This window comes from Narcine bancroftii, chromosome 12, assembly GCF_036971445.1.
Source record: "Narcine bancroftii isolate sNarBan1 chromosome 12, sNarBan1.hap1, whole genome shotgun sequence".
Classification (NCBI taxonomy): Eukaryota; Metazoa; Chordata; class Chondrichthyes; order Torpediniformes; family Narcinidae; genus Narcine; species Narcine bancroftii.
Window position 1 is genome coordinate 56,323,076 of NC_091480.1, and position 22,278 is coordinate 56,345,353.

The following is a 22,278-nucleotide window of genomic DNA, read 5'->3' on the forward strand; positions in this document are numbered from 1 at the left end:
TTTCATTCTGTATCAAAACTAGTCTGGCCTGCCTTACGAGTGAACGGCAGGACGATGTGGAGGGAGGTTCACTCTGTGTCTTAACCAGGGATAGTGTGGAGGGAGCTTTGCTCTACGTCTACCACATGCTGACCTTGCGCTGGGAGTGTTTGACTTAAAAGTGTAGAGAGACCTTTAATGTTTTTTTTTAATTAAAAAAAAATTAGGCATACAGGATGGTAACAGGCCCTTTCGGCCCACGAACCCGTGCCAACCAATTTACACCCAAATGACCTACAACCCCGCCCAGGACATTTTGAACGGTAGGAGGAAAACAGAGCCCCCGGGGAAAACCAAGCAGATGTGGGGAGAACATACAAACACCTGACAGATAGCGCAGGATTCAAACCCCAGTCTGAATCGCAAGCTCTGTAAAGGAGGTGCTACGATAACTGTGCCTCCCAGTTTTACTTCGTATCTACCTCAGTGCTGGGAATGTGACAGGACAACAGAACGAACAACACAACACTTCGACCCACGTGTCTGTGCTGAACATGTTCAAATCAAACTAAAACTGCTGCTTGCACTCAAGAGCTATCTCTCCATATTCATGTTTATCCAAAAGCCTCTTAAACGTTATTATTGCAACTGCTTCAACCATTACTTGTGGCAGCCCATTCCAAGGACCCACCACTCTGTGCAAAATATTCTCCCTATATATCCCCCTTAAACTTGCTCCCCCTTGCCTTAAGCATGAGTACTCTGGTGTTTATGACACTTTATCCTGGGAAAATGTGGGGGGGGGGGGGCTTTATTTTCTGTCTAACTCAATGCAAGAGTCACCCTCTGCAAACCTCAGAGTAAACCCAGAGGAGTTAGCCAGGTGTCCCCTATAGAAGACACTTTCCTTATTCTAATCTATCCTAATTTCAAAGTCTCATCTTCCAAAAGCATGAGCCATAATATTCCAAATTTCAATCTCTAATCCAATAAATCCAACTCTGTGGCTGTTACTTTATGTAGCTTTAACTCGTTGATAAAACGGATAAACATTTTGCGTAGCTTCATATTAAGACTTTCATAACAATGAAAAACAAAGTATTTACTGTATAATGAAGATATTAAACGTATATAAAGAAGCTCAAACTTTAAAGAGATACATAAAGGTATTTAAAGAGATGCACAAAAAATTCTAAGAAAAATTTCTCCTGCTCACTCTTCCTTCACATCTTGTAGAATAATGAGCAAGTCATTAGTCTGGGAGGATATTACGACATATTACATCATTGTCACTATGGTAACACGGCAAACAATATTCTCTTAAAGAAACAGGCACAAAATTGACTAAGTTAAACCCCGACGTCCCCCTCCACCCCACCAAGATTTTAACCTTTACATCTCCTAAATCAAAAGGAGCTGCCGAGCTCCCTCACCATTTACAATTATGCCCGGTTGGGTCGGGACTCAGAGTGATCCTCCTCATCGAGGGTACAGTTGTAATCCCACAGACAGCAGCGGAGGTGGGCAGTGACTCTACCCACTGTACCACTGTTGGAGTGTTCATGGCAATGGGAAGTTACAAAATGGGGTTTAAAACAGGCCAAAAAAGTCACTTACCACCATGATTCCTTCATTTCTCTTTTCTGACAATTTGCCTTTGGTGCACTCATTCACACTTTCTTCATTTCCATTGTCTACAGGTGCATCATCGAGGTCAACTTCAAACCCGAGACCTCGTTTCCCTCGCCTATCTTCCATGATGTTTTTGGGCTTTTCAAATCCTTTCTTCTTTTTCAGAGAACGCTGCAACCTGCCAATCACCAGAAGAAATTCAGGCCAAAACGAAATGCCTTTCACTTTGGTCTGTGCCCTGTTAAACATGTATGCAGAGCGAGACAGGAGAGCAAGGCAACACAACCTGGTGCAGGCAAAGACCCCAAGAATCCCCTCCTGCTACCATGTTCATCTCATTCCATGCAACCTCAGGCCGGAATTTCGATGCAAATAATGGCAGTGGAGTTCATCACAGTAAAATCAATCTGACGTGTCCACAGGCACACAAACTCGGCCAGCGCCATCATGGACAGCAGTCTTCACTCCATCGAGGACCTCTACAAGAGACAGCATCTCAACAAAGCAGCTTCTAAAACCAAGGCAACCGAGAACAAAAAAAAAGAAGTTTCTACTCAGCTAGGAACATCAAACGAAAGCCCAAAAGGGATGAGGTGATATGCATGTTTGACTGTGTATGGGTAGCTGGCTCGCCCACTGATGACTTGATCCCTAGTAATTCCTCCCCTTGTGACCCGGCCATAAAGGTCGACCTCCCTCCCCCGTCCTTCATTCGAGCACATGGAATCGAGCCAGCCACAATCTAAAATGTATTAAAGCCTATCGTTTCTCACTCGCTAACTTTGGGGTTATTGATAGAACCTATCAGGGGAGCAGCGCAAGAGTGACCTCAGGACCAGTGGACCCTGGCAGATCTGAGGAGTCAAGACAAGAAGTAAATATTATCATGGAGAAAATGGAAAACTTGAGCAACCGATTTGTTGGCGTTGGAAATGTAATGAGAGACATGGTTGAAAGCTTGATATTAAAGAAATCGTTGAAGACTTAATGAAAAGAATGACCCAAGCAGAAACAGTCTTGGTAAAAACACAGGAAAAGCTCAAAGCTTTGGAGAAAGATGCGATTGGTTGGAAGAGACTTCAGTTTCTGTCTAGATCCAATACTGGATAAATCAGCCAGAACAATGACAAGGGCAAAAGCAACATTATCATTTATGAAGGATTTAAATTTGATTGATATATGGAAGCAGCTTAACCCCGTAGAAAGAGACGACTCATTCTATTAAAGGGTACATGATTCACATACAAGGATTGATTTGTTTTTAATGTCTGCCCAGTTAAAGAGTAGTAAAAACAGAATATTTGGCGAGATTTCTATCAGATCATTCACCATTAACCTTAACTATTGCAATAATGGAAAAACAAGAAAATGTATACAGATGGCGTCTCAATGCCACACTGTTGAAAAGGATGGACTTTTGTGAGTTTATTAAGACACAGATAGAACTATTCTGTGAAACTAACCTTTCTTCTACTGATAATAGCTTTTTAATATGGGATTCGCTTAAAGTTTATCCAAGAGGACAAATTATTTTTTATACAAAAAAAATCTGAAGAGAGAATATGCTACAGTGGTCTAGAGAAAGATATAATGAAATCGGAAAAGGAATATCAGAGAACAGGGTCATAAGAAAAATATAGACTGTTAGAGATTTTAAAAAATTGAAATATAACACATTACAAACATATAGAACTAAAAAATATATATTAAAAACCAAACAAAAATATTACGAATTAGGGGAATGGGCGCATAAAATTTTATCTTGGCAGTTAAAGGCAGAGGAATCATCTAGAATGATAAATGCAATAAAAACAGAGGCCGATATTATCTTATAATAAAAAAGATATAAATAATACTATTAGATAATACTATACAAAACTATATAAATCAGAACTATTAGATTAAAATGAGATGGATGAGTTCTTTATACAAATGTTGAACTTCCAAAATTAGAAGATTGAGAATGAATTGATTTAGATGCCTCTTTCACAAGAGAAGAAATCGAGAAAGCCTTGGGTATTTTACAAGCTAACAAATCTCTAGGGGAGGATGGGTTTCCTATCGAGTTCGACAGAGAATTTAAAGATTTATTGATATCTCTTATGATGGATGTATTGGACCAGGTGGTGGAGACCCAGACCCTCTCAGAATATTTCTCAACTGCTATAATTACAGTGTTACCGAAGAAAAGTAGAAACCCATTAAAAGCTTCATCATATAGACCTATATCACTTATAAAATATTGGCATTAGCTAATAGACTGGGACAATAGCCACCAAAATTAATAAATACAGATCAGGTAGGATTTGTTAAAGGAAAACATTTTGAAATAGTCTAAGTAGACTGTTTAATATAATACATATGGCAAAATCAAAGTTGAATCCAAGTATAACTATCTCCTTAGACACAGAAAAAGCATTTGACCGATCAGAATGGTCTTTCCTATTTAAAATATTGGAAATATTTGGCATAGGCAGAAAATTTATAAACTGGATAAGAACTCAATCATAAACCACAAGTAAAATTATAACTAACAATCAGATGTCAGCAGGTTTTCCCTTGAATAGATAAGGGTGTCCTCTGTCTCTGCCACTTTTTATCCTAGCTAATGAACCACTGGCGGAGGTTATAAGGAGAGATCTGGACACTAAGGGCTTCAAAGTTGGACAGGAAGAGCATAAAACGAGTTTATTTGCTGACGATGTGTCTGACCCAGCTGAATCCTTGATAAAATTAGAAACAACATTAGAAAAACATGGAAGAATATCAGGTTATAAAACAAATATGGACAAGAGTGAGACAATGTCATTGAAAAATTTTGATTATGGAAGATATCAAAAAGGTAGTAATTTAAATGCAAGATAGATGGAATCAAATATTCTGGAATAAAGACATAAATAACTTAGAATTTATATAAATTTAAATCTTTTAGAAAAAATAGAGATAGATTGACAGAAATGGAAAGACCTGCCGATTATTCTAGTGGGAAGAGTAAATTGTATTAAAATGAATGTGATGCCAAGATTACAGTATCTTTTTCAATCGTTGCCTATTGCATTACCTAAAAATTATTGAATAATTATATAAGGCAATTCTTATGGAATAACTAACTTAGCTTTTCTTGGAAAAGGTAACATTGGACTATAACTTGGGTGGACTTCGACTTCTGGACTTTAAGAAATACTATTTATCAACACAAGCAAGTTTTTTTAATCATTCTTTTTTGAAGAGATCAGACCCCCCTTCTTGGATCCGAATGGGAATCAATTCACTAAAAGAAGAAACAGCGAAGGACTTTATCTATAAGTGGAATGTTAAGTTAATAACAAAACAGATGGATAACCTTATATTAATACATATGGCAAGAAATAAATGTATATTGGTAAAAAAGCAGGTATATCATTAAAAACACCATTATGTAAAAACGTGATGCTGCCTGTGAATCTGGGTAACAAAATATTGATTTCATGGCATGATAAAGGAATAAGATATATTGATGAATGTTATACGGAGGGATCTCTTGTGTCTTTTGAACAATTAAGAAAAAAACATGGAGTGCCTAATGGGACTTTTTGTTTTCTCTAGCTAAGATCGTTCCTAAGAGAAAGACGAGGGCCCCACTTGAAATGGAACAAATGATTTTGCTGGGGAATACACCTAAATTTATAACTAAGGTGTATTATGCTCTCCAGAATATGAGAGAGAGAGAGAGAGAGAGAGAGAGAGAGAGAGAGAGAGAGAGAGAGCGCGAGAGAGAGAGAGAGAGAGAGAGAGAGAGAGAGAGAGAGAGAGAGCGAGAGCGATCTAGGTATTGCAATAATGGAAAGATGTTGGTCTGATTGGCGTTTGGACAGCACATCATCAATTATAAATGCAAGATATGGATTAGTGCAATATAATTTTCTACACTAATTATATCTCACACCACAGAAGTTGCATAAATCAAAATCTGAAATATCGGAGATGTGGTTTAGATGTGGGATAGAAATAGGAATGTTCTTACATGCGATGTGGTAGTGTGTGAACATGAGACCTTTCTGGCAGGATATTACTGAAATATTAACAAGGATAACAGGGGTGGCCTCCACGGGTGACCCGGAGCTTTATCTTTTGGGAAACTTCACTGAAATAAGTAATTAACTAAATTCCAAATTTCAGGTCTTAAAATAGCCTTAGCAATGGCTAAGAAATGTATGGCAATTAACTGAAAATCCAACTATGAATAGTTGTATATCTATGGAAAAAGTCACATACAACTTAAAGAACAAATATGACCGATTTATTAAGATATGGCAGCCAATATTTGGGTCATATAGGGGCTCAATTGTAATTGTAAATACAATAATTAAAAGGATACTAATAAATGTTCCTCCAGTATAAATGCAAGTGACATTCCCCATACAGAATTTTTGATGGTCAATGTAAATGTGAGCCCTGATGGTGTGTGGATTTATAGAGGGAAAGTAGCAGCGGTGGGGGGGGGGGGGGGTTGTTTTGTTTTGTAAAGAAAAAGTTTATATAGAAGCAGCCTCCCTCCTCAAGGACCCCCACAGGTCACACCCTCTCTACACTGCTACCATTGGGAAAAATATTCAGGAGCCTGAAGATACACACCGAACAGAACAAAACCAGTTTCTTCCCCGCCACCACCAGATTCTGAAAAATGAACCTCAGCTTTTTTTTTCCCGCACTAATTATTTATTTTACGTCTTGTATTTGCAGAATTGTAATTTATAGCAATTTTTGCACAGCAAATTTCATGACACGTGTTCATGACAATAAACCCAATTCTGATACACTAGTCTTGCCTCAGAATGACACCTTACCTCCTGAGTTTGCCATCCACAATCCACTTGTTCTTCCGAATGTTGGCTCTTTGGTACAGGTTTTTATCGATTTCTCTGCACCAAGTTAAAACAAAGAGAACTGCTTTAATAACAGCCTTTTGAATAGGGATTGTTTATGTCATCTTTCCAGTTTTTGTTCCTGGTTATTTGTTTTCTTTTGGGTTGTCTATTCCCTCTCTCTGGTTCAGAGCGCAAGACCTCTGCCAGAGTTGAAGACTGCCCCAAGCCTACTCAGATACAGGATCATGCCCTCAATTTCCCACTCGGATCAGTTCACTGTCTGAAAAACATCTTGGCACTGATCAGTAGGCAAAGCAGAAAGTTAATTTGGTCTTCCTGGATCAGGCCCTGGACATTTTTTAAAAAAAGAAACAGCATGGTTACAGGCCATTTCGGCCCACAAGGCTGCACTGCCCAATTAACCTACAACCTCCAGCACATTTTGAATGATGAGAGGAAACCGGAGTGTCCCCCCCCACCCAGAGAAAATCCATACAGACGCAGAACGTGCAAACTCCTTACAGACAGCACGGGATTTGAACCCAGGTCCTAATCCCTCGCGCTGTAAAGGCATTGCGCTAACCCCTACGCCAACTATGCCACCTCATTGTGAAGCAAACTACATTCCTACATCTCTGAACCAGGACGCGAGAAGCAACACCAAGAAACCCTGGGACCTCCCATACCACAAACACACACCATCACTTAAAACATCAAGGCATAGAAGGCTACGGACCATACGAGAGTAATCGAGGCTAGCATAGATAAGTGCAATGGTCCTGTAAGGCCTGATTCTGCAGCGCACCACTCTGATTAGCTGATACAAATTACTCCTAGTGCATTGTGAAGGGTAGAATCTAGATGGGGAACGTGGGGAGAATTAAGGGGATTAGTGCAAGTGTTTTGAGTTCTGTGTGCCCAATGGAGATGTGGGGGGACTGGTAGTCATGGTGGGGAGCTGGCTGATGGAGGACCTCAGTTTTCTTCAGGCTGACTTCCAGGCCAAACATTTTGGCAGCTTCCGCAAAACAGGACGTCATGAGCTGGAGAGCTAGCTCTGAATGGGCAACTAAAGCGGCATCGTCTGCAAAGTGTAGTTCACGGACAAGTTGCTCTTGTGTCTTGGTGTGAGCTTGCAGGCGCCTCAGATTGAAGAGACTGCCATCCGTGGGGTACCGGATGTAAACAGCATCTTCATTGTTGAGATCTTTCATGGCTTGTTTCAGCATCATGCTGAAGAAGATAGTAAAGAGGGTTGGTGCGAGGACGCAGCCTTGCTTCACGCCGTTGTCAATGGAGAAGGGTTCGGAGCTCATTTCTGTATCTGACCTGACCTTGTTGGTTTTCGTGCAGTTGGATAACCATGTTGAGGAACTTGGGCGGGCATCCGAGGCGCTCTAGTATTTGCCAAAGCCCTTTCCTGCTCACGGTGTCAAAGGCTTTGGTGAGGTCAACAAAGGTGATGTAGAGTCCTTTGTTTTGTTCTCTGCACTTTTCTTGGAGTTGTCTGAGGGCAAAGACCATGTCAGTAGTTCCTCTGTTTGCGCAAAAGCCACACTGTGATTCTGGGAGGACATTTTCGGCGACACTAGGTATTAGTCTATTAAGGAGAAGCCTAGCGAAGATTTTGCCTGCAATGGAGAGCAGCGTAATTCCCCTGTAGTTTGAGCAGTCTGATTTCTAGCCTTTGTTTTTGTACAGGGTGATGATGATGGCATCACGAAGGTCCTGAGGCAGCCTTCCTTGGTCCCAGCAGAGCATGAAAAACTCATGCAGCTTGGTATGCAGAGCTTTGCCGCCAGCCTTCCAGACCTCTGGGGGGATTCCATCCATACCTGCTGCTTTGCCACTTTTCAGTTGTTTAATTGCCTTATATGTCTCTTCCTGGGTAAGGACCTCATCCAGCTCTAGACTCAAGGGCTGTTGAGGGAGCTGGAGCAGGGCAGATTCTTGGACTGAGCGGTTGGCACTGAAAAGAGATTGGAAGTGTTCTGACCATCGATTGAGGATGGAGATCTTGTCGCTGAGGAGGACTTCGTCATCTGAGCTGCGCAGAGGGCTTTGGACTTGGGGTGAGGGGCCGTACACCGCCTTTAGTGTCTCATAAAAACCCCTGAAGTCGCCAATGTTGGCGCTAAGCTGGGTTTGTTTACCTACCTCGGCTGCACCATTTCATCAGATGCAAGGATCGACAACGAGATAGACAACAGACTCGCCAAGGCAAATAGCGCCTTTGGAAGACTACACAAAAGAGTCTGGAAAAACAATCACCTGAAGAAACACACAAAGATCAGCGTGTACAGAGCCGTTGTCATACCCACGCTCCTGTTTGGCTCTGAATCATGGGTCCTCTACCGGCATCACCTACGGCTCCTAGAACGTTTCCATCAGCGCTGTCTCCGCTCCATCCTCAACATTCATTGGAATGACTTCATCACCAACGTCGAAGTACTCGAGCTGGCAGAATCCGCAAGCATCGAATCCACACTGCTGAAGACCCAACTGCGCAGGGTGGGTCACGACTCCAGAATGGAGGACCATCGCCTTCCCAAGATCGTGTTCTATGGAGAGCTCTCCACTGGCCACCGAGACAGAGGTGCACCAAAGAAGAGGTACAAGGACTGCCTAAAGAAATCTCTTGGTGCCTGCCACATTGACCACCGCCAGTGGGCTGATATTGCCTCAAACCGTGCATCTTGGCGCCTCACAGTTCGGCGGGCAGCAACCTCCTTTGAAGAAGACCGCAGAGCCCATCTCACTGACAAAAGACAAAGGAGGAAAAACCCAACACCCAACCCCAACCCACCAATTTTCCCTTGCAACCACTGAAACCGTGCCTGCCTGTCCTGCATCGGACTTGTCAGTCACCAACGAGCCTGCAGCAGACGTGGACATACCCCTCCATAAATCTTCGTCCGCGAAGCCAAGCCAAAGAGTGCAAATAGGTGGCTGATGGTTGAAGGGCCAGTGACTCTCTGGCTAACCAGCTGGGCTTTTTTTGGTGTTTAAGTAGTCTGCTGTGGAGGAAGAACACCCCATGTTCTATCACTTACCTTATGACCAAGCTGTTCTCCAGCAGCTCATTAACGAGGAAGGCCAGCACTGAAGCCTTTTGTTCAGAAGAGTGAGCCTGGAACGATTTACTCTTCAGACCTTCGCATAACTCTGTTTCCACACCGTAGGCGTCCAGGAAAATCCGCAGCACTTCTGACACATTATTCCTGGTGATCTCAATGTCACAGATTCGCTCATTTAGAAGCGTCACTGACTAGTAAAGTGAAGGAATGCGTTAGTTATTATTTGCTGAGAACTGTAGAACCACTGAAACATAGAACACATACATTATTTACAAATCAAGACATTTCCCAATCTAAATACCACAACAGTGTAGCAAGATTCTAGAATGAAGGGATCATACATGGGGTGCAGGGCAGGCAGGGAAAATTGGTCAGAGAATAACAGCACTGCTTACAGCTAGTGTTAAAGAGTCTCACAGTTCTGTTCACAGTCCCACCCTGAGGTAATGTGGCCCTGAGCACCACATCTTTCTAATGTGGGAGTTTATGAAAGGTGCCATTTCATTCCAGTCTCCCTCTGCTGGTAGGGATTGTGAGTGTCGACTCACATGACAGCAACTTGCATTGCGCAAATTTTGCGCGTGCAGGAAAGTGTCTCAAGGTGCTTCAGAGAGGTGCAAGTGGTCAATTAAAATGGACATCAACTCACAGAATTCCAAAAGGGTCAGAGGCATATGTGGGAACTCAAATCAGACTGCTATATTTGACACAGACTGGGGGTGGTTTGGGGTGGGGGGTGGGGGAAGAGAGGGGTTGTGTGAGGAAGAGACGCTCACACAAAGGCAGAAATCAAAAGGCTTCAGAGGTAGGTTTTGAGAAAGATGGGTAGAGACATGGGCAGGGAGGAAGGAGAGGAGCAGAAAATAGAGGGGATGGGTGTCGTATAAAGGTCTGTGTTAGGGGACAGAGATGGTTTGCAAACTGGGAGGATTGCAAGGCCAGCTCCTATAGAGCAAGGAGATTTAATGGGGCAACTTGAAAATTCCCAGAAGGAATAAAATTTGCCTTTTCCTTTCAATGCCCTTCATTGTTTAAAAACTCAGTCAAGCCCACCCCCCCCCCCCCACCCCTCATAGCCTCTTCTGCATCTGTGCTAATTTACATCTCCACTGTCTCCTTAGATTTCAATCTCCAGGATTATTGCAGAGAATCCCTGTGCCTCGAATATCTTGTCCAGAAAGGACATGGCACGCAGTTCTGGTAACCCAGCAATAGACAAGATGCCATGAAGCTGGAAAGGGTGCAGAAAACATTCACATCTGGGATATTACTGGGATTGGACTTATAAGGAGAGGCTGGGACTTTTCTCCCTGGAGTGGAGGAGGCTGAGGGGGGAAAACCTTCTCGAGGTTTATAAAACCATGAAGGGCATGGATAAGGTGGGTGGCCACTGTCTTTTCCCCAGGGTCAGGGAGTCTAAAACTAGAGGGACAGGTTTAAGGGGAGAGGTGAGAGATTTAAAGGGGACCTGATGGGCACCTTCTTCTCACAGAGGGTGGTGGGTGTGTGGAAAGAGCTGCCACGGGATGTGGTGGAGGTGGGGACGATCACACCATGTAACAGACATTTGGACAGGTCCCTGGATGGGAAAGGTTTAGAGGGAGATGGGCTGAATATAGGGAAGGGGTACGGCCCAAGAGTCCATTTCCATGCTTAATGACTCCAAAGGGAAAAAGCTGCACTCCGCACTCCAGCCTATCATCTTGTACGGCTTATTATTCATTTTAATCACTATGTGTCATGCTTCTATTTCTTTACTTGCCCACACACTGCCAGTGAATTAAGTTTTTGAATCTCCAGGACTCATTCCTCATTTTGGATGATCCTCTCACTCCACAGTCAGCATACATTCCTTGTCCAAGCACATTACCTCACCTTCCTCTACATAAAACAGAATGAGCCACTTGGTGACATCCTGAAACATTTCCCTTCTGGCCAAGCACCTTACTAGGATGTTGTCGGGTGTTCAGGAGTTGAGTTACAGGGAAAGATTAAACAGGTTGGAACTTTATTCCCTGGAGCATAGAAGAATGAGGGGAGATTTGATGGAGGTTTACAAAATTGAGGGGCATAGACTGTAAAACGCAAGCAGGCTCTTTCCACTTAGATTAGGAGAAATAAATACGAGAGAACATGGCTTTAGGGTGAAAAGGGAAAGGTTTAGGAGGAACTTCTTCACACAGAGAGTGGTGGGAGTGTGGAATGAGCTGCCATCTGAGATGGTAAATGTGGACTCACTCTTACGTTTTAGGAATAAATTGGATCAATACATGGATGGGAAAGGTCTGGAGGGTTACGGAGCGGGTGTCAATCAGTGGGACTAGTGGAATGATGTTTCAGCACAAACTGGAAGGGACGAATGGCCTGTCTTCTGTGCTGTAGTGTTCTATGGTTCTAGTTAATGAACTTCAAGCCCTCTTGGCTTCACCCAAGAGCCCACTTTACCTGCCCATCAGCTTGTGTTCTACCTGTGCCACAACACTTCACTGTGTGTAGCTCTAGTAAAGAGATTGCAAGTTCTGTACCTGGCACTGATTAGGCAATCCTGGATTGGCTATCACAATGTCGAGTAATTTAATCAGCAAGTCCTGGATATTGCCCATGGTGTCCCCAACGTTCAGCAGACCTTCCTGGAGGGTGCCCAGGGTGGGCATATCCTTCAGGCTGTGGAACTCCAACACCTTGCCATAGGTGTGCAAAAACTCAAACACTGTGAGACAGTCTGAGAAGGCACGGCCAGAAAGAACTAGACCTGCAATGTGGTTAAACTCTGGTAAAGGCTGCAAACACAAAAATTCCAGGAGTCAATACGAGTTTACTTCAGTTCCGCACACAGGAGCCAAGTATTACTTGCATACGTTGCCCAACTATTTGTCACCTGCAGCAAAATTTAAATTATATCAGCCTACTTCCCCTCCTGCTGCCGCGGGGCTCCCTCACTGCTTTTTTTAAACATATAAACTTTATTTAAAACTATAACATTACAAGACAAAACAACTAAAAATCACGAGTGTATTAACATGCGGCAGAAACCATGAGAAGTAGCAATCACTACCGTCTCTATTACATATCACATTAAAACACAATTTCCATCATCGTCCACACGATTCTCTGCGGGGGGCCACCATCCCTGGAACTCTGCCACTGTCCCCTTGGACTCCGCATGCTCCCGCTCCAACACCACACAGGCCCAAACACAGCCCCGAAAGAGGCAGACAGTTCACCACAACCCTTCCCCTCAGTGTGACCCTCCAACGGAATATTTCAGAAAGTGAATTGAATTTAAACCTCTGACTCGGAGACTATGTACTATCTGCTGGCCCACTGCTGGTACTCACCAGCATGATGCAATCCGGATCACCAGAATGGCATCACTATTGAAATCCACTTCCTTCATTGCACCATTTTGGGCAGCACGGTGAGCATTACACCTTCACAGCGCCAGCGATCAGGACAGGGTTTCAAGTCCTGCGCTGTCTGTAAGGAGTTTGTATGTTCTCCTCGTGTTTGTGTGGGTTTTCCACTGGGGGCTCCGGTTTCCTCCCACCATTCAAAATGTGCTGGGGGTTGTGGGTTAATTGGGTGGCACGGATTCGTGGGCCGAAAGGGCCTGTTACCGTGCTGCATGTCTAAATGTAAATGTAAAATTTAAATTTAATTTAAGAACAGACATCAGGTATCCTCTCACACATTTCATGGAAAATAGACTAAGGTTTGCCCTCCTTGCTATACACACGTCAGTACCATGTTTGGATTCCCCCTTCAGTTGAACAGCTCCAGTCACTGATTACCCAATGGATATATTTTGGAGATATGACACTTGTGGGGTTAATCGGTGTCTCACACAAAAACAGATTGCTCGCATGGATCTTTCCTTTGACAATTGCTTTGCGTTCCCTCTTTGCTCCCAATGTCTACCTTGTGATCATTCAGACACAGGTCCTCAATGGGTTTCTTCATCTCTTGCAAGACCTGTTGCCTTTGCTGCTTCAGTTTCTGCTGCCTCTTCATCTCCTTCTTCTCTTTCATCTTGTCTTCCTTTTGCTTATTAGCCAAGCCCTGTTGGGAAGGAGCCAAAATTGGCAGGGCCTCACTCGACCTTTTTACTCACTAGGCAGTGCCTTGTCTGGCACACTTTGTTTCACAGATTGATTCAAATAGTGTGTCAAACAATCCAAAGTGGACCTGTCTGGACACACGCACTCATTGTTCATCAGGAGGGAGAACATTGTCCAATTTTACTCCCCTCCAGCTGTCACCCATTTAAGATCAGCACAGATCTCTATCGCTCAGCTCCAAGTTACACCTACTAACTGAGCCACTAGAGACTCAAGCTACAAGGTATGCTTGATTTGATATCCAAGTGCCAAAACGCACTTCAACCCTGTCCCCCTTCAAAGCTTTCGGGGGGGGGGGGGGGGGGGTGGGGAATAGAAACCAACGTATCAAAATTTTACCGCTTTGAACTGTCAGGACCTTGCTGAAGCAGGTTCGATCCAAACGAGAGAGCTCCTTCTGACTGGCAAGGCCAGACATATTCTGACAGCAGTGTGGCAGTTTACCACATATCCTGGCCTTGATGAACTTGGCTAATTAGTATCCATGAACACCAAGTTGTGTTTTATTTCCAATATGCTCAAGCTGCCAAGCAACTGCAAGGAAAACCCACCCAAGATCATTTTGTGCAGAATATCTAGCAGCTGTCAGGTTTAGTGATTGCCTTTACCAAAGATGGTTGGGCCACACTCAAACCACCAGTCCCCCTACCAACCAAATTCTAGCAATGCCTTGATGACATTCCCAGTTTCAAATACCTTTTGCTTCAACTTATTCAGCAATGCTTTCAGTGTCTGGATCTCTTTTGGACTCAGAACCTCTAAAAAGAAAATCACAAAGAGAAAAGGGTTAATCATTTTTCTGTCATTACACTAATCATAAAAGCAGAACAACTAATGTGGCAAATTCAGCTCCGACATGGGGTGAGGTGGGGGTGGTGCATTGACGGCAATAACACAGCAGTGTGTGTGTGTGTGTGTGTGTGTGTGTGTGTGTGTGTGTGTGTGTGTGTGTGTGTGTGTGTGTGTGTGTGTGTGTGTGTGTGTGTGTGTGTGTGTGTGTTCTCCACTTCCTGTCAGGGAGACCTCAGGCCATCCGGATCGGAAACTGTACCTCCAAGACCATCACACTGCTGAGCCCACTGCTGTTCATTCTGCTGACCCAAGACTGTGCAGCCATACACAGCTCAAACCACATCATCAAGTTCGCTGATGACACGACCATGGTGGGCCTGATCAGTAGGAATGTCGAGTCAGTGTACAGAGATGAGGTACAGTCACTAACAGACTGGGGCAGAGCCAACAACCTGTATCTGAACATTAATAAAACAAAAGAGATGGTTGTCGACTTCAGGAGGGCCCGGGGGGACCTCGCTCCACCACTGAGGTCATCAAAAGTTCCTTGGAGTGCACTTGTAGGAGAATCTCATCTGGTCCCTTAACACCAGCTCCAGAGCCAAGAAAGCCCAGCAGTGCCTCTACTTCCTGTGAAGTTCATCTCCCACCCTCCATCCTCACTACGTTCAACAGAGGATGTATCGAGAACATCACATACAACTGCATCACCACCTCGGACCACAAGACCCCGTAGGTAGAGGATAGTGGAGTCAGCGGAACAGATCATTAGGGGCTCCCTTCCGACCATGGAGGACATCTACTACACTCGATGCAGGTGAAAGGTAATAAACATTGTGAAGGACTCCACAAACCCCTCACATAAACTGTTCGCCCTTCTGCCATTGAGTAGGAGGTACCATAGCACTTGGGCCCTTACGTCCAGATTGGGCAACAGTTTTTTCCCCCTGCCAGATCATTGGACTCCTGAACTCCCAGAACATTTGTGCACAGAGTACCTTGGTACCAGGGACTGTTACAGTATATGTCTTAATATTTAACAGTTTATGTGTTTAACATCTATTCTAACTTGTATTTATGTAAATCTGCTCCGTGGACCTGGAGAAACGCTATCTCGTCTTTACCATGCCAACATGGGATGAACGATAAATAAAGGCGACTTGACTCAGTTTCCAGTGCTCTTGATGGGGGAAAAAGGAAGTGACCAAGAGAGACACTTTGAGGACATAGTCCTCTCGTTTGGCAGACATCCTGGTAAAAGATCATCGAGTCTGCTCCTTGTCCCTCCTTCATGGCCTTCAGTTCCACTTGTCCCCAAGGCTTTTGCTGCTGACCTAGATTTGTGCCTGAACCTCTGCCCCCACCCTTAAAACTAGGTCTCATTGTCATAAGATCGCAAGATATAAAGAGCAGTCAGCCCATCAAGTCTGCTCTGCTATTCTAATCACAAGCTGATCCATCCTCCCACTCAGCCCCACTCCCCGTAACCCCTTGATGCCCTGACTGATCAAATACCTGTCTTTCTCTGCCTTAAATACACCTAACGACCTGACTTCCACAGCTGCCTGTGGTAACAAGTTCCACAGACTCACAACACTCTGACTAAAGAAATATTTTCACAACTCTGTTTTAAATTGACACCCTTTTATCCTAGACTCCACGACCATGGGAAATATCTACTCTGTCCAGGCCTCTCAGCATTCAAAATGTCTCTAAGAGATTCCCCCTCATCCTTCTGTATTCCAACGAGTTCAATCCAAGAGTCGAGAAATATTCCTCACATACTAACCCTTTCATTCCTGGTATCATTCTAATAAATCTCTGAACCCTCTCCAATGTCAGCACATCTTTTCTCAAATATGGTGCCCAAAACTGTACACCAGTACCCTATAGAGTCTCATTAGATCCCTGCTCTTATAACTTATTCCTCTGGAAATGAATGCCAACATTGGATTCGCCTTCTTCACCACCAACACAACTTGAAAGTCAACCTATGGGTAAAAATAAAAACACAACGCTGGAGAAACTCAGCAAGTCAAACAGTGCAATTTATGTAGCAGAGATACATAACCAATGTTTTGGGCTTGACCCCTTCATCAAGGTATGAACAAAATATGGGCAGGTGTCTGAACAAAATGGTGGGGGGAGGGGCAGGGGAGGAGCACAGTCCCACAGGCAGGAGGTAATAGGTGGATAAGGGGGGGGGGGGAGGGGATGACTCTGTGAATGGAGAAGGAGGTGGAGAGCTGGAGGGAAGAAGACAGAGGGACGGGGAAGGGAGGGAGAACGGAGAACATATGTTAGCAAAAACCGGAGAAGTTGATGTTAATGCCATCCGACTGGAGGCGGAAAATCATGTGTTGTTCCTCCGATTTATGGTCTTGGAGGGTTGGTACGAAGCCATGGACAGAGACGTCAGCATGGGAGTGGGGTGCAGAATTGAAATGGTTGGCTACTGGGAGATCCCTGTCACTGATGCAAATAAAATGAAAGTGCCCAGCAAAGCAATCTCCCAGTCTGCATTCAGTCTCTCCGATGTAGGGAAGGCCACAACAGGAGCATCTGATGCAATAGATAACTCCTTCGGATACAAAAGTGAAGTGTTGCTTCACTTGAAAAGGCCAGTTTGGGGCCCCAGACCGTGGCGAAGGAGGAGGTGTGGGCGCAGGTGTGGCACCTCCTGCAGCCACAGGGGAAGGAGCGATTGGAGGGGAGGGGTGAGTGGATGAGGGATTCATGGCAGGAGTGGCTCCTATGGAAGATAGAGCGAGGAAGATGCGTTTAGTGGTGGGATTCCTGTTATAGGTGGCAGAAATTATGGAGGATGTGTTGTGAAGGGATTTCAAATTTATTGCCATCTGATTACACAAGTATAACCTGACGAAATAGTGTTCTCTTGTCCTTGGTGTAAAACACGCAGACACACAAACAACACATATGCAGGACAAGTATTTAATTTATACAAATAAATAAATATTGCTTCATGAATATGAGAGCCTCGGAGGGTCAGTGTGAGCAGTTCCTTTAGTCGTTCACCATTCTCACTGCCCGTGGGAAGAAGCTGTTCCTCAGCCTGGTGGTGCTGGCTCTGATCCTCCTGTGTCTCTTCCCCGATGGGAGCAGCTGAAAGATGCTGTGTGCAGGATGGAAGGGGTCCTCTCCAGACAATGATCCCGGTGGATCTCGTTGATGGGGGAGAGAGATGTGGGATGCAGAGGCTGGTGGGGTGTTAAGGACAAGGGAAGTGCTGTGTTTGTTATGCCTGGAGACAGAGGGGACCAGGACAGATGAAAGGAGATGCTGGCGAGGGCTGAGTTGAAGGTGGTGGAGGGGAAGCCACATTTCTGGAAGGTGGCAGACATTTAAGGTGATCTGGACTGGAAGATCTCATCTTGGGAACAGATGTAATGGAGACAGAGAAATTGCGAGAAGGGAATAGAACCCTTGCAGGGGACTGGGTGTGAAGAAGTGCAGTGTTGAGGTCATTGTGGGAGTTGGTGGGTTTGTGAAATGTGTTGGTGGAAAGCTGGTCTCCCGAGATGGAACAGAGAGAGAGCAAGAAAGGGGAGATAGACCAGGTGAATTTGAGAATGGAATTTTGAATTTTCTCCCCACCTAAAACTATTCCTTCCACTAAAGTGCCCGACCATCCACTTCCCAACACTGCATTTCATCTGCTACCCTCTTTCCCCATTCCCCTCATCCATCCAAGTCTCTCTGCAGTCTCTCTGTGTCCTCAGCACCACCCACCCTACCACCTATTTTGGTGTCATCTGAAAATTTAGCCACAGAGCCATCTACTCCACAATCCAAATCATTTATGTACAATGCAAAAAGAAGCTGCCCCAACACTGATCCCCTGCGATGTTGTTCTGAACATCAACCTCTCCCACATTAGTTGTTTTGGCACTAGGAGAGCATACTGATCCTGTGCTGGTGAGGGGACATGCACAGCTGTGTAAGGGCAGTGAGAGCAGAGTCCACTGTGCAACCACACAAGTGAATAGCCAGCAGGACACGAGGACCCCGCAGCTGCCGTAACACAGCTAAAGAGAAGAAATTGGGGTGTGGGGTGGAAAGCACTGAAGTTACAAGTCCAGGGACAAGTCAGTGAATGGAAGTGCTGAGGATGCTCTTGCAGAGAGAACATGTAATTTTCAGAAGAGGAATGAAATCCGATTATACCTTGCTGTTCAAGTTTCTTCATGATTTTGGTGTCACTGTTGCTAAGAAGGATCACTGTCCTGGTCTTTGGTAATTTTCCCTTCCCCTGCTTTAGCAGGGACCATTTCTGTACCCACTGCTGGCTGGAATTTGGCGGCCGTCCCCGTCTGCACATCATGGCTTGAATCCGCAAAGGGATTTCTTCAGCACTGAGCTGATGCCAATGCTCGCCCTGAAGAATTCAGACACAGAGATCACAGCTTCAGACAGACACACTGAAGGAGGGAAGAGACTTTTATGCCTGTGCTGGAGATACAATTTGCACTCAGGTGTGGTCTGTACATGGGGAGATGACAGCGCTGAGCCCACTGCTCTACACACTCCACACCACAACTGTGTGGCCAGGCACAATTGAAATGCTATCTACAAATCAGCTAATGACACTATTTATGGTCATTGGCAGAATCACAGACAGCAATGAGGAAGCATACAGGAGGGAGATCAGCTGGTTGAGTGGTACAACACCAACCACCTTGCACCCAATGTTGGCAAAACCAAGGAAATGAATATGGACTTCAGGAAGGAGTCGGGGAACATGACCCAGTTCTCATCGGGGGCTTAGTAGTGGAAAGGGTCAAGAGCTTCAAATTCCTGGGTGTCAACATCTCCGAGAATCTGTCCTGTAGCCTCCATGTTGATGCAATCACAAAGAAGGCTCGCCAGCAACTTTACTTTGTGAGGAATTTGAGGAGATTCAATATGTCACCGAAGACTCTCGTAAACTTCTACAGGTGGACTGTGGAGAGCATTCTGGCTGGTTCCGTCACTGCCTGGTACGGAGGCGCCAACTCTCAAGACAAGAATAAACTCCAGAGGGTTGTTAACTCGGCCTGCGATATCACGGACACCAGACTTCACTCCATCGAGGATATTTACGTGAGACGGGGTCTTAAAAAAGTAGCCTCTACCCTCAAAGACCCCCACCCCCCAGGCCATGCCCTCTTCACTCTGCTACCATCGGGGAAAATGTACAGGAGCCTAAAGACGAGCACTCAGCAGCACAAGGACAGGTTCTAACCCGCTGCCATCAGATCCCTGAATGATCAATGAACCACAGACACGGCCTCTCTTAGACTTTTTCTTGGACTATTTTTTATTAATTTTGTAAGGTGGTTTATATAAATATTTGCACTTTGATGCTGCCACAAAACAAATTTTATGACTTATTCATGACAATATATTCTGATTCGCAATGTCAAAGGGCTGGGTAGAGACTGGCAGGATATGAGGGGGGGGCAGTGGGGATGGAGTGGGGAAGACACCTATTCATCCTCACATTCCTTTATCTCAATCCTGAGTTGCAGGTGAAAGGGAGTGAGAGAGGGAGTAACCACCAGCGATCACTGCCTCATCCTTCAAGTGTCCCAAGCAAAACTTCATAGGTACATGGTCTGAATCTTGAGCAAAGACTCCATCCATAGTCTAAACCATAGGGAACAGTGGTGGTATTAAAAGCATCCCTCATTCTAATCTCACGTTTTAGTTCAAATTGGAAGTAGTCACTGACATCCAAATTAAACTTGTTTGCCTGCAGCATGGTACAGGCAATGCTGGTATTCTGCTCCCAGAGTTCATTCCACAGACAGCAATAGGGCTGAATTTCAAAAGCAGAGTACAAGCACTGATCCTACCAGACAAGGAACAAGTTTTGAAGCAATACTTTCTTTTCTAGACAAATAGATGATACAAACCTCAACAGGCTCTTGCATTTCAAAAAAATCTCCTACATTCATCCTGGGACTGAAGCTGAAATGTTCCCGACTGAGTTTGGTTATCCCATTTTGGATCAGGTACTGAAAAACAAAATGGTTGCCTTAATAGTATCCAGATGAGTGCCTGTGTAGACTGACTTCAGGACATGAAGTGCGAGTAGGTGTCTCTTGGGGTTAACATCATCAGGCTTCTCTCTCTCTCAGTGCTGTTAGAATTCACACGCAAGATATAAAAATTTTAAAAATAGACATACAGCACAGTAACAGGCCGTTTCAGCTCACAAGTCCGGGCCACCCAATTAACCTACACCATACCCCACCCCACCACCAGTACATTTCAAATGGTGGGAGGAAACCAGAGCACTCAAAGAAAACCCACGCATACACAAGGAGAATGCACAAACTCCTTACAGACAGCACAGGATTTGAACCCCAGTCCCAATCGCTGGTGCTGTAAAGGCACTGCACTAACCAAAAGAGCGGGAGGTTTCAATAATTTGCAAGATGTTTAAGTGCCAAGAGGTTTTAAATATCTTGCCACGACACAATTTAAAATTAGGCAGTCTGATGACCTAAAAAAGGGAAGGCTGTTGTGAGTGATATTTTCCGTCACTAATAGGGATCTAACTCCCTTTAGTGAAGCAGATGAAGTGAAACACGAGGTTCTGCAGATGTTCCGATTGGAGTGAAAACACACAAATGCTGGAGGAACCCAGTCGGTCTTACAGTGTCCACAGGAGGCAAAAATATATTACTGACGTTTTGGGCCTAAGCCCTTCTTCAAGGTACGAGTAAAAAGCAGGGAGGCGCTCGAATTAAAAAGCTGGGAAGAAGGAAAGAACACAAATCAACAGGCAAAAGGACAGGAGAGGAAAGGTGAGAATGGATCAGGGAGGTGGTGGCTCTGTGAATGCAGAGCTGGAGGCAAAAAAATCCTAGCCACATGGTGAGGGAATCATGAATGGACAATGTCAGTCACTGAACAAGGCAAACCTCTTGGGAAACTGATCGATTCTTCGATTCTTGGCACCAAATTACTCGAGATTGTCTCAATCACACATCACTCCTGGGTAAAGAGCAGCTGCACCAGTGAGGGTGAAAAGGGATGCCTTTTTTTGTCACCACCCTTCCCAGCAACTGAAGTACAGAGTTAACTGCCTTTTTGTTGAAATTCCACGACTTTTCTGGTGCTCTTCCTCACAGGACCATGCCTCCAGGTTGGCTGTAACAGAGTTTCCAGGGTGCTGCCTGCCTTCGAGAGTCTCTGCCTGATGGTCAGTGTGACACAGCGGACATGGGTGGAGGGGTATTGAAACTCTCCTCACGGTGCCTTACCGAGTGTGGTTCCAAGCCAATTTTCCTCAGGTATATAGAGGGCAGAGTTCAGGGGTAGGAACATGGAGAACGACTGCAACCCATCTCTAGTGGCCTGGCTGAAATCAACCAGCTTAAGCAGAAACCAAGTCTGGGGTTTTGCAGACCTGGGCTATGCATCTTCTGTTGATCAAGGGCACGGATAATCGAGGTCCTGGAACTGTAAAAGCAACACTGCCTGGTCCCTCCATCAAGGCACCTGAACCAACAACCCCAGGCATAGGAGGCACCCTCTTGCTTCTGATCACCAGACTGCAGTGATCCTGGGAGGTTTGGGGTTGGTTGGACAGAGGCAGCATCTGAGCTTGGTAGCACTCCTTACAACCTTCAAATAAGACCATCAGACATAGGAGCAGAAATAGACCATTCAGTCCGTCAAGCCTTTCAATCATGAGCTGATCCATTTTCCCACTTGGCCCCACTCCCCGGCCTTCTTCCCTTAACCTTTGATGCCCTGGCTAATCAAGAATGTATCAATCTCTGCCTTAAATACACTCAATGACCTGGCCTCCACAGCTGCCTG

General features: G+C 44.8%; 1 protein-coding gene across 6 annotated transcripts in view; it reads right to left on the bottom strand.

Annotated features, from left to right (window-relative positions):
• LOC138747055 (bromodomain adjacent to zinc finger domain protein 2A-like) overlaps nucleotides 1-22,278 on the bottom strand; it is a 145,339-nt gene that overhangs the window by 26,230 nt on the left and 96,831 nt on the right. For 5 of the 6 annotated variants that reach the window (XM_069905943.1, XM_069905944.1, XM_069905946.1 and 2 more), the window contains 8 exons: nucleotides 20,361-20,462; nucleotides 18,631-18,841; nucleotides 14,350-14,411; nucleotides 13,454-13,594; nucleotides 12,061-12,315; nucleotides 9,512-9,726; nucleotides 6,438-6,512; nucleotides 1,597-1,789 (listed from right to left, as the gene is read on the bottom strand). In XM_069905943.1, the coding sequence (XP_069762044.1) occupies nucleotides 1,597-1,789; nucleotides 6,438-6,512; nucleotides 9,512-9,726; nucleotides 12,061-12,315; nucleotides 13,454-13,594; nucleotides 14,350-14,411; nucleotides 18,631-18,841; nucleotides 20,361-20,462 (1,254 nt within the window). The remainder of the gene's footprint in view (nucleotides 1-1,596; nucleotides 1,790-6,437; nucleotides 6,513-9,511; nucleotides 9,727-12,060; nucleotides 12,316-13,453; nucleotides 13,595-14,349; nucleotides 14,412-18,630; nucleotides 18,842-20,360; nucleotides 20,463-22,278) is intronic. The other variant, XM_069905947.1, reaches the window with a different exon arrangement.